Source organism: Bombina bombina, chromosome 6, assembly GCF_027579735.1.
Source record: "Bombina bombina isolate aBomBom1 chromosome 6, aBomBom1.pri, whole genome shotgun sequence".
Classification (NCBI taxonomy): Eukaryota; Metazoa; Chordata; class Amphibia; order Anura; family Bombinatoridae; genus Bombina; species Bombina bombina.
The window spans coordinates 648,202,847-648,216,868 of NC_069504.1; the positions used below are offsets into that span (position 1 = coordinate 648,202,847).

At 38.9% G+C, this 14,022-nt stretch overlaps 1 protein-coding gene across 1 annotated transcript in view; it reads right to left on the reverse strand.

The window, feature by feature from the left end:
* Positions 1–14,022, reverse strand: part of LOC128664547 (aminopeptidase N-like) — a 108,730-nt gene that overhangs the window by 44,632 nt on the left and 50,076 nt on the right. The window contains exons 10-12 of the mRNA XM_053719365.1: positions 6,289–6,354; positions 4,760–4,825; positions 573–748 (exon numbers count right to left, since the gene is read on the reverse strand). Coding sequence (XP_053575340.1) covers positions 573–748; positions 4,760–4,825; positions 6,289–6,354 — 308 coding nt within the window. The remainder of the gene's footprint in view (positions 1–572; positions 749–4,759; positions 4,826–6,288; positions 6,355–14,022) is intronic.

The following is a 14,022-nucleotide window of genomic DNA, read 5'->3' on the forward strand; positions in this document are numbered from 1 at the left end:
TGATGCGCTAGACTACCCCAATGCCTTTCGTCTGTCATTCGAGCAAACATTCTCAAGACTATCCACAGTTGTTGAAAAGGAAGCAAAGGACTATTCAGAGAATAGATAAACCCATGGGGAAATATTATTATATGCAGCCTGTAATTGTTTATAAATGGGAGTGCATTAGGATATAAGTGCCAGGGCTGTATAAAGTATATTACATTTCAATCAGAATTGTGATTGTATTTTTTAGAGTTTACTCATTATTAAACATTTTATATATTTTCATGCACATATAATAAGGAATGGAGTATTCTGGAGATTCAAGACTACCTCTTGGTTTGACTTTTGAGGCCCCTTCCTAACCTTAAATGGGCCAAGAAAAATGTTCCAAAAAAACCAAAAAACTCCATTTATTTACATTTATCACAAGATCACTTGGCGTATATAACAATATAATTGTGTGTATATATATATATATAGAGTTAGGTTTACAAGACTGAAACTAACAATATCCATCTTGTGAGACATAGAAATAGAAAAGTTGTATGTCCTAAGGTTATTTTGTTTTCTTGAGATGTTATACATACTTATAAGGTGATGGACGAGTAACAACTGCATCTGGATCTAAAAGGAAATGTGTCTGGTTTATGTTTCCAGTTGTTGTATCTATTGTAACCACTGGGAAGCCCATCTGTAACACCCATGTGTCCATGATGTCGCTGACTCTTCCTGGCAGGGTAACGCTAGGGTGTTTTTCCACAGCCTATCAAAGAAAAGCAAAATCAGGTATAATTTTTGTAATATCTAGTTGGAATAAAAAATCTGATTAACCAGATTTTATGTCGTATGTCTCTATATGACACACTTGATGCTCTATTTATCATTTATCTTAACATAAAATTACATACAATAACAAAAATCCCTCTCATAGAAAGAATCTCCCTAAATAAGGGATAGTGAACCTTGGCACATTTACCCAGTATGAAATGTTATAAATTGCTGGCACATGGCGTGCAGTGCACGTCTAGGCTACTGCCATTTTGCCCATCGCTAGTACCATACAGCGTGTGAGATATTTTTTTTATAAGACCCTCCAATTTGGGCAAACATTTTAAAAAACGTTTTCCGCCTGTCAAATAGATTTGTGAGTTAAACATGTGGGACTAGATTACGAGTGGTGCTCTAACTACCGTGCATAAGTGATATCAGATTTTTTCGGCTTTTTGAGCACAACAGAAATAGCAGGTGTATTATACGAGTTGAAAGTAAACGCTTTCACTCAAGCGTAATCGTAATTTACACTTCTTAGGTTAACGCAACTTCAGAGCTCACATAAAGGATAGGGGAAAAAAGTTGCACTAAACACAACATATATAAATGTTAAAGTACAGCTCCACTCATATAAACATTCGGCTAGATTACGAGTTTTGCGTTATGAGCTGTGCGGTGCTAACGAGCAGTTTTCTCTCACTGCTCACTTACATACAGCGCTGGTATTACGAGTTTTTACAAACCCGGCGTTAAAAGACCAAAAGTGAGCGTAGAGCAAAATTTAGCTCCATATCTCACTTCAATACCAGCTCTGTTTAAGTCAGCGGTGAGCTGGTCGTACATGCTCGTGCACGATTTCCCCATAGGAATGAATGGGGAGAGCTGGCTGAGAAAAAGTATAACACCTGCAAAAAAGCAGCGTAAAACTCAGTAATACAGCCCCATTGATTCCTATGAGGAAATAAAATTTATGTCTACACCTAACACCCTAACCTGAAACCAAGTCTAAACACCCCTAATCTTACACTTATTAACCTCTAATCTGCCGCCCCCGACATCGCCGACACCTACATTATACTTATTAACCCCTAATCTGCCGCTCCGGACACCACCGCCTCATACAATTTACTTATGAACCACTAATCTGCTGCCCCCAACATCGCCGCCACCTACATTATATTTATTAACCCCTAATCTGCCGCCCCCAATGTCGCCGCAACCGACCTACACTTATTAACCCCTAATATGCCGCCCCCAACGTCCCCGCCACTATAATAAACATATTAACCCCTAAATCTAAGTCTAACCCTAACACGCCCTAACTTAAATATAATTAAAATAAATCTAAATAAAAATATTCCTATCATTAACTAAATTATTCCTATTTAAAACTATATACTTACCCATAAAATAAACCCTAAGCTAGCTACAATATAACTAATAGTTACATTGTAGCTATCTTAGGGTTTATTTTTATTTTACAGGCAAGTTTGTATTTATTTTAACTAGGTAGAATAGTAACTATTTAATAACTACCTAGCTAAAATAAATACAAAAGTACCTGTAAAATAAAACCTAACCTAAGTTACACTAACACCTAACACTACACTATAATTAAATAAATTAACTAAATTAACAACAGTTAAATCAATTAAAGTAAGTTAGCTAAAGTACAAAACCCCCACTAAATTACAGAAAATAATAAACAAATTAAAAGATATTTAAACTAATTACACCTAATCTAATAGCCCTATCAAAATAAAAAAGCCCCCCCCCCAAATAAAAAAAACCCTAGCCTAAACTAAACTAACAATAGCCCTTAAAAGGGCCTTTTGCAGGGCATTACCCCAAAGTAATCAGCTCTTTTACCTGTAAAAAAAAATACAAATAACCCCCCAACAGTAAAACCCACCACCCACACAACCAACCCCCTAAATAAAATACTATCTAAAAAAACTAAGCTCCCCATTGCCCTGAAAAGGGCATTTGGATGGGCATTGCCCTTAAAAGGGCATTTAGCTCTTTTGCAGGCCCAAACCCTAACCTAAAAATAAAACCCACCCAATACACCCTTAAAAAACCAAACACTAACCCCCTGAAGATCGACTTACCAGGAGAAGTCTTCATCCAAGCCGGGCCGAAGTACTCAACGAAGCCGGGAGAAGTCTTCATCCAAGCCGGATGAAGTGGTCCTCCAGACGGGCAGTAGTCTTCATCCAGACGGCATCTTCTATCTTCATCCATCCAGCGCGGAGCGGGTCCATCTTCAAGACATCTGGCTCGGAGCATCCTCTTCTTACGGCGACTCCCGACGAATGAAGGTTCCTTTAAGTGACGTCATCCAAGATGGCGTCCCTTAGATTCTGATTGGCTGATAGAATTCCATCAGCCAATCGGAATTAAGGTAGAAAAAAACCTATTGGCTGATGCAATCAGCCAATAGGATTGAAGTTCAATCCTATTGGCTGATCCAATCAGCCAATAGGATTGAGCTTGCATTCTATTGGCTGTTCCAATCAGCCAATAGAATGCAAGCTCAATCCTATTGGCTGATTGGCTCAGCCAATAGGATTGAACTCCAAAAGTAAATCAATAGAAATTATTGCATAGGCAAATAGCACATCTAGGCAAAAATCCCACTTACTACCCATTAGGGGACCGCTGTGTGTTAACACAGTATCTGAAGCAAAAATCCTGAGATGTTGCATATCTAATTTGCATATTTTACCCAGAATAATCTTGTGCATTGGTAACAATATATATGGAGTTTTACTGGGCAAAGGCTAGCGGGGTTCACAAGTAAGGACTAAAGCAGTCGGGTTAGGGCACATGATCAATTGCTATATAATAATATATAATACTTTTTTAATATAAATTATTGAAAATTATTATGCAGACTGTAAATATGTATATTATGTAATATTTAGAATATTTTACAGTATGTATAATAATTTTCATACTTTTTAATATATATGTACATATATATACAAGTCCAGTATAAATGGCACACTCCAACATATACAACTCCCTGGAGCAGTGCTAAACACTGATCCAGAGATCCAGACTATATTCCAGAGCTGGCCGGAATCCCCAGAATATACACCAGGCTTACACAGGTAAGTGGCAAAAAATCAGCCTTTTTAGACAACAATATGAATTGGCCTATTGCCAGGCAATAGGCCAATTCATATTTTTGTCTAATAAAAGGCTGATTTTTTGCCACTTACCTCTGTAGGTGTATATTCTGAGGATTCCGGCCAGCTCTGGAATATAGTCTGGATCTCTGTACATATATATATATATATATATATATATATATATATATATATATATATATATATATATGTATATATATATATATATATGTATATAATACTGTTAATGTAAAATACATACTTATTGATATATATCTAAAGGAATAGGTATACAGGTATAGGTAAATATATATTTTATATATATATATATATATATATATTGCATTGTCTGTATGTGAAGAACATTGGAATGTGACATTTTGATAACTCCTATCAGGTTAGCACGCAAGTAAATAGATGTTAGATATTATATACAGTGATACATGGAGTGCATGAAAATAAACAATTCTGAGCACTCATTAAAAGGGCATTATACATTAGATTTTTCTTTGCATAAATGTTTTGTAGATGATCCATTTATACAGCCCATATTGCTTTTTTTTTTTTTTTAAATGTATAGTTTTGCTTATTTTTAAATAACATTGCACTGATTTTCAGACTCCTAACCAAGCCCCAAAGTTGTAGGAGAATACTAATGTATATCTACTCCAGCTTGCTCCTGTTTGTGTAAAGAGGAAAGGGGGAAGTGTCTGCTGTTTTACTATAGAACCACTTGCAGGGAGCTTCTAAGTAAGTGGATTTTTAGATCAGTATCAGTGCAAATTCTTCTTTATAGTAGTGTCTATTACATGCAGTTATATGAACATTGGTGTATACTGTCCCTTTAATCCAGGTACATCATTACTTACCTTTTGCAAATGAAACCACAGATCACTGTACACAGTGTTATCATACGAGAAAGCTTTCAAGTAAGTCTGAAAAGCAAAGAAAAAAATATGTTAAATGTAACTTAATAAACACATTAAGATTCTATATAGATATATCAATCTAGTATTTAATATCCATTATTATGGCAAGATTTTAGCTGTTCAAAGATTTTAAAAAAAAAACTAAAGAAAAAAATAAAGATATGACACTTTAGTTTAAAGGAATATGAAACCTATGATTCAGAAAGAACATGGGATTTTAATCAGCTTTCAAATATACTTCTATTATATAATTTGCTTTATTCTCTTGGTATCCTTAGTTGAAAAGCATACCTAGGTAAGCACAGAAGCAGCAGTGCGCTACTGGGAGTTAGCTGCTGATTAGTGGCTATACATAAATGTCTCTTCATTGGGTCACCAGATGTGTTCAGCTAGCTCCCAGTAGTGCATAGCTGCTCCTTCAAAAAAGGATACCAAGAGAATGGTAAATAGAATGGTAAAATAGGAAATTTGTTTAAAAGTACATGCTCTATCTGAATCATGAAAGAAGCAATTTTGCATTTCATGTCCCTTTAAACTATACATACAGTATTTAGAATTTCAAGACAGTGTTTTGATATTCAATTCTTTTTTTCCAGGCAAAAAAGATAATAATAATAATAATTTTGTTAGAATGTTAAATGCTTTCAAATTAATAAAGCACTGCCTAAGTTCAGAACTGCAGATGTAATAATAAACCAATACAATTGGTTCTAAAGTTTCTCTTTTTTAAATTACAATTTCAGAAATAAAACTAGCAAATTAAAACTGTAAACCATCTAGACATATGCACTGTCGGAAATCATTGGTGGTTTTACAATCTTACCAGCAAGCTATTCCTGTTTTAAACAAAGCATTTCTTTTTTAAAACAATAGTATTATTTTGATGAACCCCTTCTTGGTACTATCATTTAGTGAGAATCATTAAAGGAAAATTCTATTGCAAACATTACACGTTCTAATTTTTCAATAAATAAAAAATGACATGTTCTAATTGTTTTCATTTTATAATGTCCCTTCACATATAGATAAAAGTAATATGATATTCTACTCTTGTTTTTTTAGGTAGAGAAAACAAACATATACGTGCTATTCTCATATTTTGAATGTGACATTTACAATGAATACTGGAATATGGTGTTCAACAGCATAGTAGTTATTTAACTCTTAGGTAATATTTGACAACCGGCACAGGGACATATCCAAAATATTAGCTAAAACATTTGTTTAAATAAATATTGTAGTGTTCCCTGTACACAGACATAAAAGTGTGGTAAACAAATGTGATGGGCATATTGGTGAAATATTCTATTGAATAATTGAATATTGAATAATCAAGCTATTCCCTTGCCAGTAGTAAAGAGCAGTTCCTCATAAAACAATAAATAAATAAGATATGTATGAACTTTGTGGTATGGTATATATAATATTGTGAGCCTGAATTTGTTTAAAAATACTATAATCGTACTTACTTCCAGTCCTTCAACAAATATGTCCTCTGTGAGGAAATGAGACAACATCCGAATAACTGAAGCCCCCTAAATGATAACAAAGGAAATACTATGTAAACATATTAGTGTATCTACATGTTTCCATTACCTTTCTATTCTGAAAAGCAGACTTAAAAAGCACACTGGATAGTCGCAAAATTTGTACCATATCTATATCTATCTATCTATCTATCTATCTATCTATCTATCTATCTATATATTATTATTACCATTATACTTTATTTATTAAGCGCCAACATATTCCGTAACGCTGTCCATGGATACAATTCATTTAAGTAAAACAATACAAGACTTGTAAAATACAGGACAAAATTTACAAACACATACAGGAGGGATTGAGGGCCCTATTCCCGTGGGAACTTACAATCTAGAAGGGTAGGAGGTTGAGAAACAGGAGGTGAGGACTGCAAGATTGAGAAGGATGTTAATACAGAGTTAGATGAGGGAAATGTTGGGTTAGTGAAATTAATTTATTATTGAGTTGGGTGGTAGGCTTCTCTGAACAGAAAAGTCTTCAGGGAGCATTTAAAGGAAGAAAGATTAGGGCAAAGCCTGACAGCATGAGGGAGAGTGTTCCAGAGGGTAGGTGCTGCACGACAGAAGTCCTGCAGTCTAGCATGAAAGGAGGTGATAGTTGCGGATGCAAGGAGCAGGTCATAGTTGGATCTTAGTGGACGGGCTGGAGTATACTTGTGTATTAGAGAGGATAGGTAGAGGGGAGCGGCATTGGTGAGAGTTTTGTATGTAAGGGTGAGAATTTTGAATTTAATTCTGCTGTGAATGGGGAGCCAATGAAGGGACTCACAGAGAGGTGCAGCAGATACAGATCGACGGGAAAGGTGGATCAGCCTGGCAGAGGCATTTAGGATGGATTGAAGGGGGGAGAAGTGGGAAAGAGGAAGGCCAGCGAGTAGGTTATTGCAGTAGTCAAGTCGGGAGATAACTAGGGAGTGGATTATTTGCTTTGTGGTGTCAGCGCTCAGAAAAGGGCAAATTTTGGAAATATTGCGTAGATGATTGCGGCAGGATGTAGAAAGCGATTGGGGGATGAAGGATAGGTTTGAGTCAAGTGTGACTCCGAGGCAGCGGACTTGGGGTGATGGGGAAATGGTGATGCCGTCAACAGGGATAGAGAAGTCAGAGGTCGGCGTAGAGCTTGAGGGGGGGATAAGAAGGAGCTCAGTCTTGGACATGTTAATCTTTAGGTGGTGGTAGGCCATCCAGGAAGAAATACCAGATAAGCAGTTGCTGACATGAGAGAGGACAGAGGGAGAGAGAGCAGGGGTGGAGAGGTAGATCTGGGTGTCATCAGCATAGAGGTGATATTTGAAGCCGTAACTGTTGATAAGTTTACCCAGCGAAGAAGTATAGATGGAGAAGAGTAGAGGACCCAGAACAGATCCTTGAGGTACTCCAACAGACAGAGGCATAGGAGAGGAGGAGTCGCCGGCAAATGACACAGAAAAAGACCTGTGAGAAAGATAGGAGTGAATCCAGGAAAGAGCAGTGTCACAGAGGCCAAAAGAGCTAAGGGTCTGTAGGAGGAGGGGGTGGTCAACTGTGTCAAAGGCAGCTGAGAGGTCAAGTAAGATGAGTATAGAGTAGTGGCCAATATTTTTAGCAGAGAGAAGATCGTTTGTGACCTTGGTAAGGGCAGTCTCAGTTGAGTGTTTTGGGCAGAATCCGGATTGCAGTGGGTCAAGCAAGGAGTTGGCGGATAAGAAGTGGGTTAGGCGATTGTAAACTAGTTTTTCAAGGAGTTTTGATGTTAGTGGAAGCAGTGATATGGGGCGGTAGCTTTCAGGAGAATTATGGTAGAGGGAGGGTTTTTTAAGTATGGGAGTGACTTTTGCGTGTTTGAAAGAAGATGGGAATGAGCCGGTAGAGAGAGCTAGGTTAAAGATGTGGGTAAGAGCAGGAGTGAGGGTGGAAGATAGGGAGGGTATTAGATGGGAAGGGATAGGGTCGATAGTAAGGAAGAAACTTCATTCTCAGTGGTTGGATGGAAGTTACAGAGGGTGGCAGAGGGAGTAATTGGGCCTGTTGTTGGAGTATTGCAGGTTGGTGTTGGGATGTTGCTTCGGATAGTATGTGTTTTGTTTAAACATATAGTATATGTTTAAACAAAATATATACTGTAAAAAGAATTCCTGACTTACTGACTCATCAACACCCAGCTCAAACCGTTTAACCTAGGGAATGTGAAATTTGGAAGCTACGTTATTTTTATGACGTAGGCACCCGCTATGGAAGGATTTTTTGAAATTATGTCCCTAAGGGGGTGAAAAAGGGGGAGGGGTAAATATTTTATGAGGATATCTATATCTCAAAAATCAAAGATGTTACATACTTGAAAATTGGTATTTACATTCTCCTTTAACTCCTTAGTGACCAGAACATTTTTCAATTTTCTTTCCCTTAAAGGGACATTAAACACTTTGAGAAGGTAATATAAAAATGATAAATCATACATACAGAAAAAACTTAGAAATGGAAGTTCCACACAGCCATTGGCTTAACACTCTAGTGACCTAATTATAACTGTCCCTAATTGGCCACAGCAGAGAAGGTAACCTAAGTTACAACATGACAGCTCCCATTGTTTTATAGACATTAAAACTTTACACTTATTTTTCAATATTTAAACAGCTAATAAAACTTTAAAAAATACATCTAGATATTATTCTCAGACTAATCTTTTCTTTTACTGCATCATTCCATGTAGCATTTATTTAGTGTTTAATGTCCCTTTATGGACCAGGGCTATTTTTATATTTCTTTCTAAGATATGGTGAGTCCATAACTTGAGTAATTACTGTTGGGAATATCTCTCCTGGCAAGCAGGAGAAGGCAAAGAACACAACAGTTAAACTCACTCCCTTACCCACTGTAAGAAATCACTTGTTTATGTGACAATGCTTTACTTATCTTTAGTACTTTAGAAGTAGAACTGTGGTAATATGTTAATGTAACAAACTGGGAAATATGCTTGCTAGTAAGGAAGCATATAATCCTAATCTGTATTTATATTGCCTCAATAAGCTTCCAATATCAAAGAGTAATGAATACAGGAATGCTTTAGAGGCAGAACAAAGGATATATATTTCTCAAGACAGGAGCAGTAACTAGTTAAGGAAAATACCCTGATTAGTACTCATAGCATGTTTAATATGGCACACTGCAGGTGAGGAGTTAATATAACCATTTAGTAATGGTAGTGCTAGTAGCTTGCTGGCAGATTTATACAGTGTAACACATAGAGGAATGTCAATATTATGGCAAGCTTAAATATGGAAGTAGTGAGAGTAGCAGACTTAGAACACAACAAGTAAAAGCTTATACGGAACCTGATAACCTCATGTGTCGCTATACTTGTTGCAAGCTGAAGGCACTGTGAGTGCTTGAGATCCGGAAGGCTGTGTCAGAGCAGCTGGAAGTCTGTGCACGCTGTGAAGTTGGAACGCTGCCAGGCCTGAGCAGCGTGTGAGGAGTGAATGGCTTGCAGTGACGTCAGAGGAAGCCAGGTAGGAAGACAACAAGCAGCGCTTTTGCCAAGGTGTACAAGTGAAGTAGTTTAAATGCAGCCGAGTACTTTCTTTCACCAGGATACAAGCTGGAGTTGTGAGTTAATCACTTCAATAAACCAGCAAAGAGTAATTAGACAGTGCAGGCTTTATAGGCAGGAGGAGACAATGTTAAGGTGGTATAGGCTTGATATGGCAAAGTATATATTAAGGTGGAATGTGTAAGATAGGACCATGACATACTCCCCCCCCAAGGAAACATCAAAGAGGTTTCAGGGAGAAGGACGATCCGGATGCCTCCGATGAAACAAAGAGACCAACCTATCTGCAGAGAGATTCGAAGCGGGTTCCCAAGAGTCCTCCGAAGAGTCGTACCCAGACCAATGAACCAGATACTGCAGTTCACCATGCCAACGTCTAGAGTCCAGAATGGCCTGGACCTCGTACTCAGGATCCGGGGTAGGAGAACCCAGGGAAGTGGCTGATAGAGGGGTAGAAGAGTAGCAAGGCTTGATGAGGGACACATGAAATGTCGGGTGAATGCGGTAAGTGGGAGGAAGCTGTAGAGTCACCGTAACCGGGTTTGGAAGAGCAACGATAGAAAAAGGACCAACAAAAAGTTTGTTAAACTTCTTGCAAGGAGTTGGAATCCTCAGATTCTTTGCCGATAACCAGACTTTTTGTCCTACAGCGTAGGTAGGATGAGGGCGATGGCGTAGGTCATAGAACCTCTTTTGGGTGGCCTGTGCTTGCTTGATGTTATCCTGTATGGCGACGTAAGTCTGCTTGATGGAATTGACGAGATCATTCACCTGAGGACAAGGTGAGTGTGTCATAGGCAATGGATGAAATCGGGGATGGTAGCCTGAATTGATATAAAAGGGAGAAAACCCCGTAGAAGTATTGGTGGTATTATTATATGCAAACTCAGCATGTGGGAGGTACGTGGCCCAAGATTCTTGTTTGTGGGAACAGTAGCAACGTAAAAATTGCTCCAGCCACTGGTTGGTTCTCTCACACTGTCCATTGGTCTGTGGGTGGTACGATGTGGTCAAACACTGATGTATGTCTAGTGAGGTACAAAGATGTCTCCAAAATTTTGAGGTGAATTGTGAGCCTCTGTCGCTGAGTACTGTAGTGGGTATTCCATGTAAACGAATAATCTCTCTAAGAAATAACTGAGCTGATTTTTGTGCAGTGGGTAGAGTTTCGGTTGGAATGAAATGTGCCATCTTTGACATGAGATCCACAACAACAAAAATGACGGTGTAACCTTCAGATTTAGGCAAATCAACTACAAAGTCCATGGAGACAGAAGTCCACGGAAATTCGGGAATAGGGAGGTTCTGTAGTAAACCCAGAGGTGGTTGGTGTGAGGGCTTACAGGTTTGACAGGTAACGCAGAGTTTGATGTATTCTTTAACAGTGGTTCTCATAGAAGGCCACCAAAAATACCTCTGTAGAAGGTCAAGTGTCTTGTGTATACCCATATGACCTGCTAATAATGAATCATGGGCAATGGACACTGCCTGATCTCGCAGCGAGGGTGGAACATATAGCCTTGAATCCTTGTAGAGGATTCCAGCATTATCAGGGGTAAGCGTGTAAGCGGTTTTAGTAATGTCTTGTTGTTGATGTGTTTTTAGATCTGTGAGATCATTTGATAGAAGACCTACAAAAGAAGATTTTGGAATGATGGTGGATGGAAATTGAGTAGACTCAGGCTTTTTATCCCTTCTAGATAAAGCATCTGCCTTTCCATTCCGTATGCCAGGACGGTAGGCAATGTGGAAGGAGAAACGAGAGAAGTAGAGGCTCCAGCGGAGCTGTCGAGCAGAAAGAGTTCTGTTTGTCTGGAGATACTGTAGATTCTTATGATCAGTAAATATCACTATAGGTTGCTCCGTACCCTCCAATAAATGCCTCCATTGGTCAAAGGATGACTTAATAGCCAACAACTCCTTTTCACCAACTGGATAATTCAGCTCAGCTGGTGTCAGGAGCCTAGAGAAATAAGACACAGGATGTAATGAGTCCTTAGGAGTGGATCTCTGGGATAACACGGAGCCAATGGCATATTCTGATGCGTCAACCTCTAATACGAATTGACACTTTGTGTTTGGTAGATGGAGTATCGGAGAGGTGGTAAAGAGATGCTTTAATTGGTCAAAGGCGGTTTGAGCCTCAGGTGTCCAACAAAATGGAGTCTTTCCCTTAGTCAAATTTGTCAGGGGTTTTGTGATGGCAGCAAAGTTTTGAATAAAGCGTCTATAAAAATTTGCGAAGCCCAAGAACCTTTGAACTTCTTTCACAGAAGAGGGTATAGGCCATGATGATATGGCTGAAATTTTGTTATCCTCCATCTTTATCTGACCCTTACTGATGTGATAACCCAAGAAAGACACCTCTGTGACGTGAAACAAACATTTTTCTAATTTAACATAGAGTCTATGTGTTTGTAGTCTAGACAACACAAGCCTGACATGTTGTATATGTTCTGTCAAAGAGGGTGAGTAAATAAGAATGTCGTCTAAGTAGACAACCAAAAACGTGTCAAGGACATCTCTAAAAATATCATTAATGAAGTTCTGGAATGTCGCCGGGGCATTGCACAGACCGAATGGCATAACCGTATACTCATAGAGACCATACCTAGTCCTAAATGCGGTCAGCCACTCGTCCCCGGCTCTTATTCTGACAAGGTTATAGGCACCCCTCAGATCTAGTTTAGTGAACACTGTGGCGCCACGTAACCTCTCAATCAGTTCTGGGATGAGAGGTAGTGGGTATCTGTTTTTTATTGTTATTTTGTTCAGCTCGCGATAATCTATTATCGGGCGTAAAGACCCATCCTTGTTCTTTACAAAAAACATAGCTGCTGCTGCAGGTGAGGTGGAGGGACGGATGAACCCTTTTTTTAAATTCTCAGTAATATAAGTTTTAAGGTGTTGTAACTCAGGTCTTGAGAGGGGATAAATATGACCATGAGGTATGGTTGCACCAGGCAGCAGATCTATGGGGCAATCATAGGCCCTATGGGGAGGCAATACCTCTGCCTCTTTTTTATCAAAAACGTTTGAAAAATCAGAATATTCAACTGGTATGACAGGAGTGGATGTGATCAAAATATGTTTCCTAGGGAAGCAAGTGTTAGAACAGTAAGAGGAGGGGAAGGAGAGAGAAAGAGTGGACCAATGCAGAGTGGGTTGGTGTAAACGAAGCCAAGAGATTCCCAGTACAATAGGGTAAATAGGAGAGGATATGATATCGAAAGTAATTGTTTCAGTGTGACCAGAGGGAGTTGTGACTAACAGAGGGACAGTTTGATGTGACACCGGACCAGAAGCTAAATGTGACCCGTCAATGACTTTGAGAGGCAGTGGAATGCTTTTTAACTGAAAAGGAATTTTATTAGAATGAACCAAACGAACATCAATGAAATTGGTACAAGCGCCTGTATCAACAATGGCGTTACTGCTGATCCTGTGCTGATCCCACTGTAATTGTAAAGGTAAGGTAAAGTAAGTTGATGTAGCTGACTTTGTGTGAAGACAGTTACTATTTGATTTTGTCTTACCTCGCTTTTGCTTCAGAAGCAGGGGACAATCCTTAACCACATGCTGCGTACCAGCACAATACATACACAGATTGAGATTACGGCGTCTGGTCTTTTCTTGCATAGTGAGAGGTCCTCTCAGAAAGCTAATGTCCATAGGCTGGTCAGGGGGAGCAGTAGCAGTAGGCGGAGTCGGGAGCAAGCGGCGTGTGGGGTGGCTAGAACTACCTTTTTCCTGCCTTCGCTCTCGGAGCCTGCGATCTATAGTAGTTGTTAAAGTATAGAAATCCTCTAGGCGATCTGGTATGCCAGTTCTGGAGAGTTCGTCCTTTACTTCCTCTGACAACCCCATTCGATACTGATTCTTGAGAGAGACCTCATTCCAGAGCGAATCTCTGGCCCAAATCTTGAAACGAGTAATATACTCCTCCACTGGAGCTTTTAACTGTTTGAGTCCTCTGAGTTTAGTCTCAGCAGTAATCTGACGATAAGGATCATCATAAAGGTTGGATAAAGCCTTTAAGAAGGCATCAAAAGAATTCAGAATTGGGTCCTGGGACTCATAAAATGAGTCAGCCCAGGCCCGAGGTTCCCCTCGCAGGTATGAGAGAACAG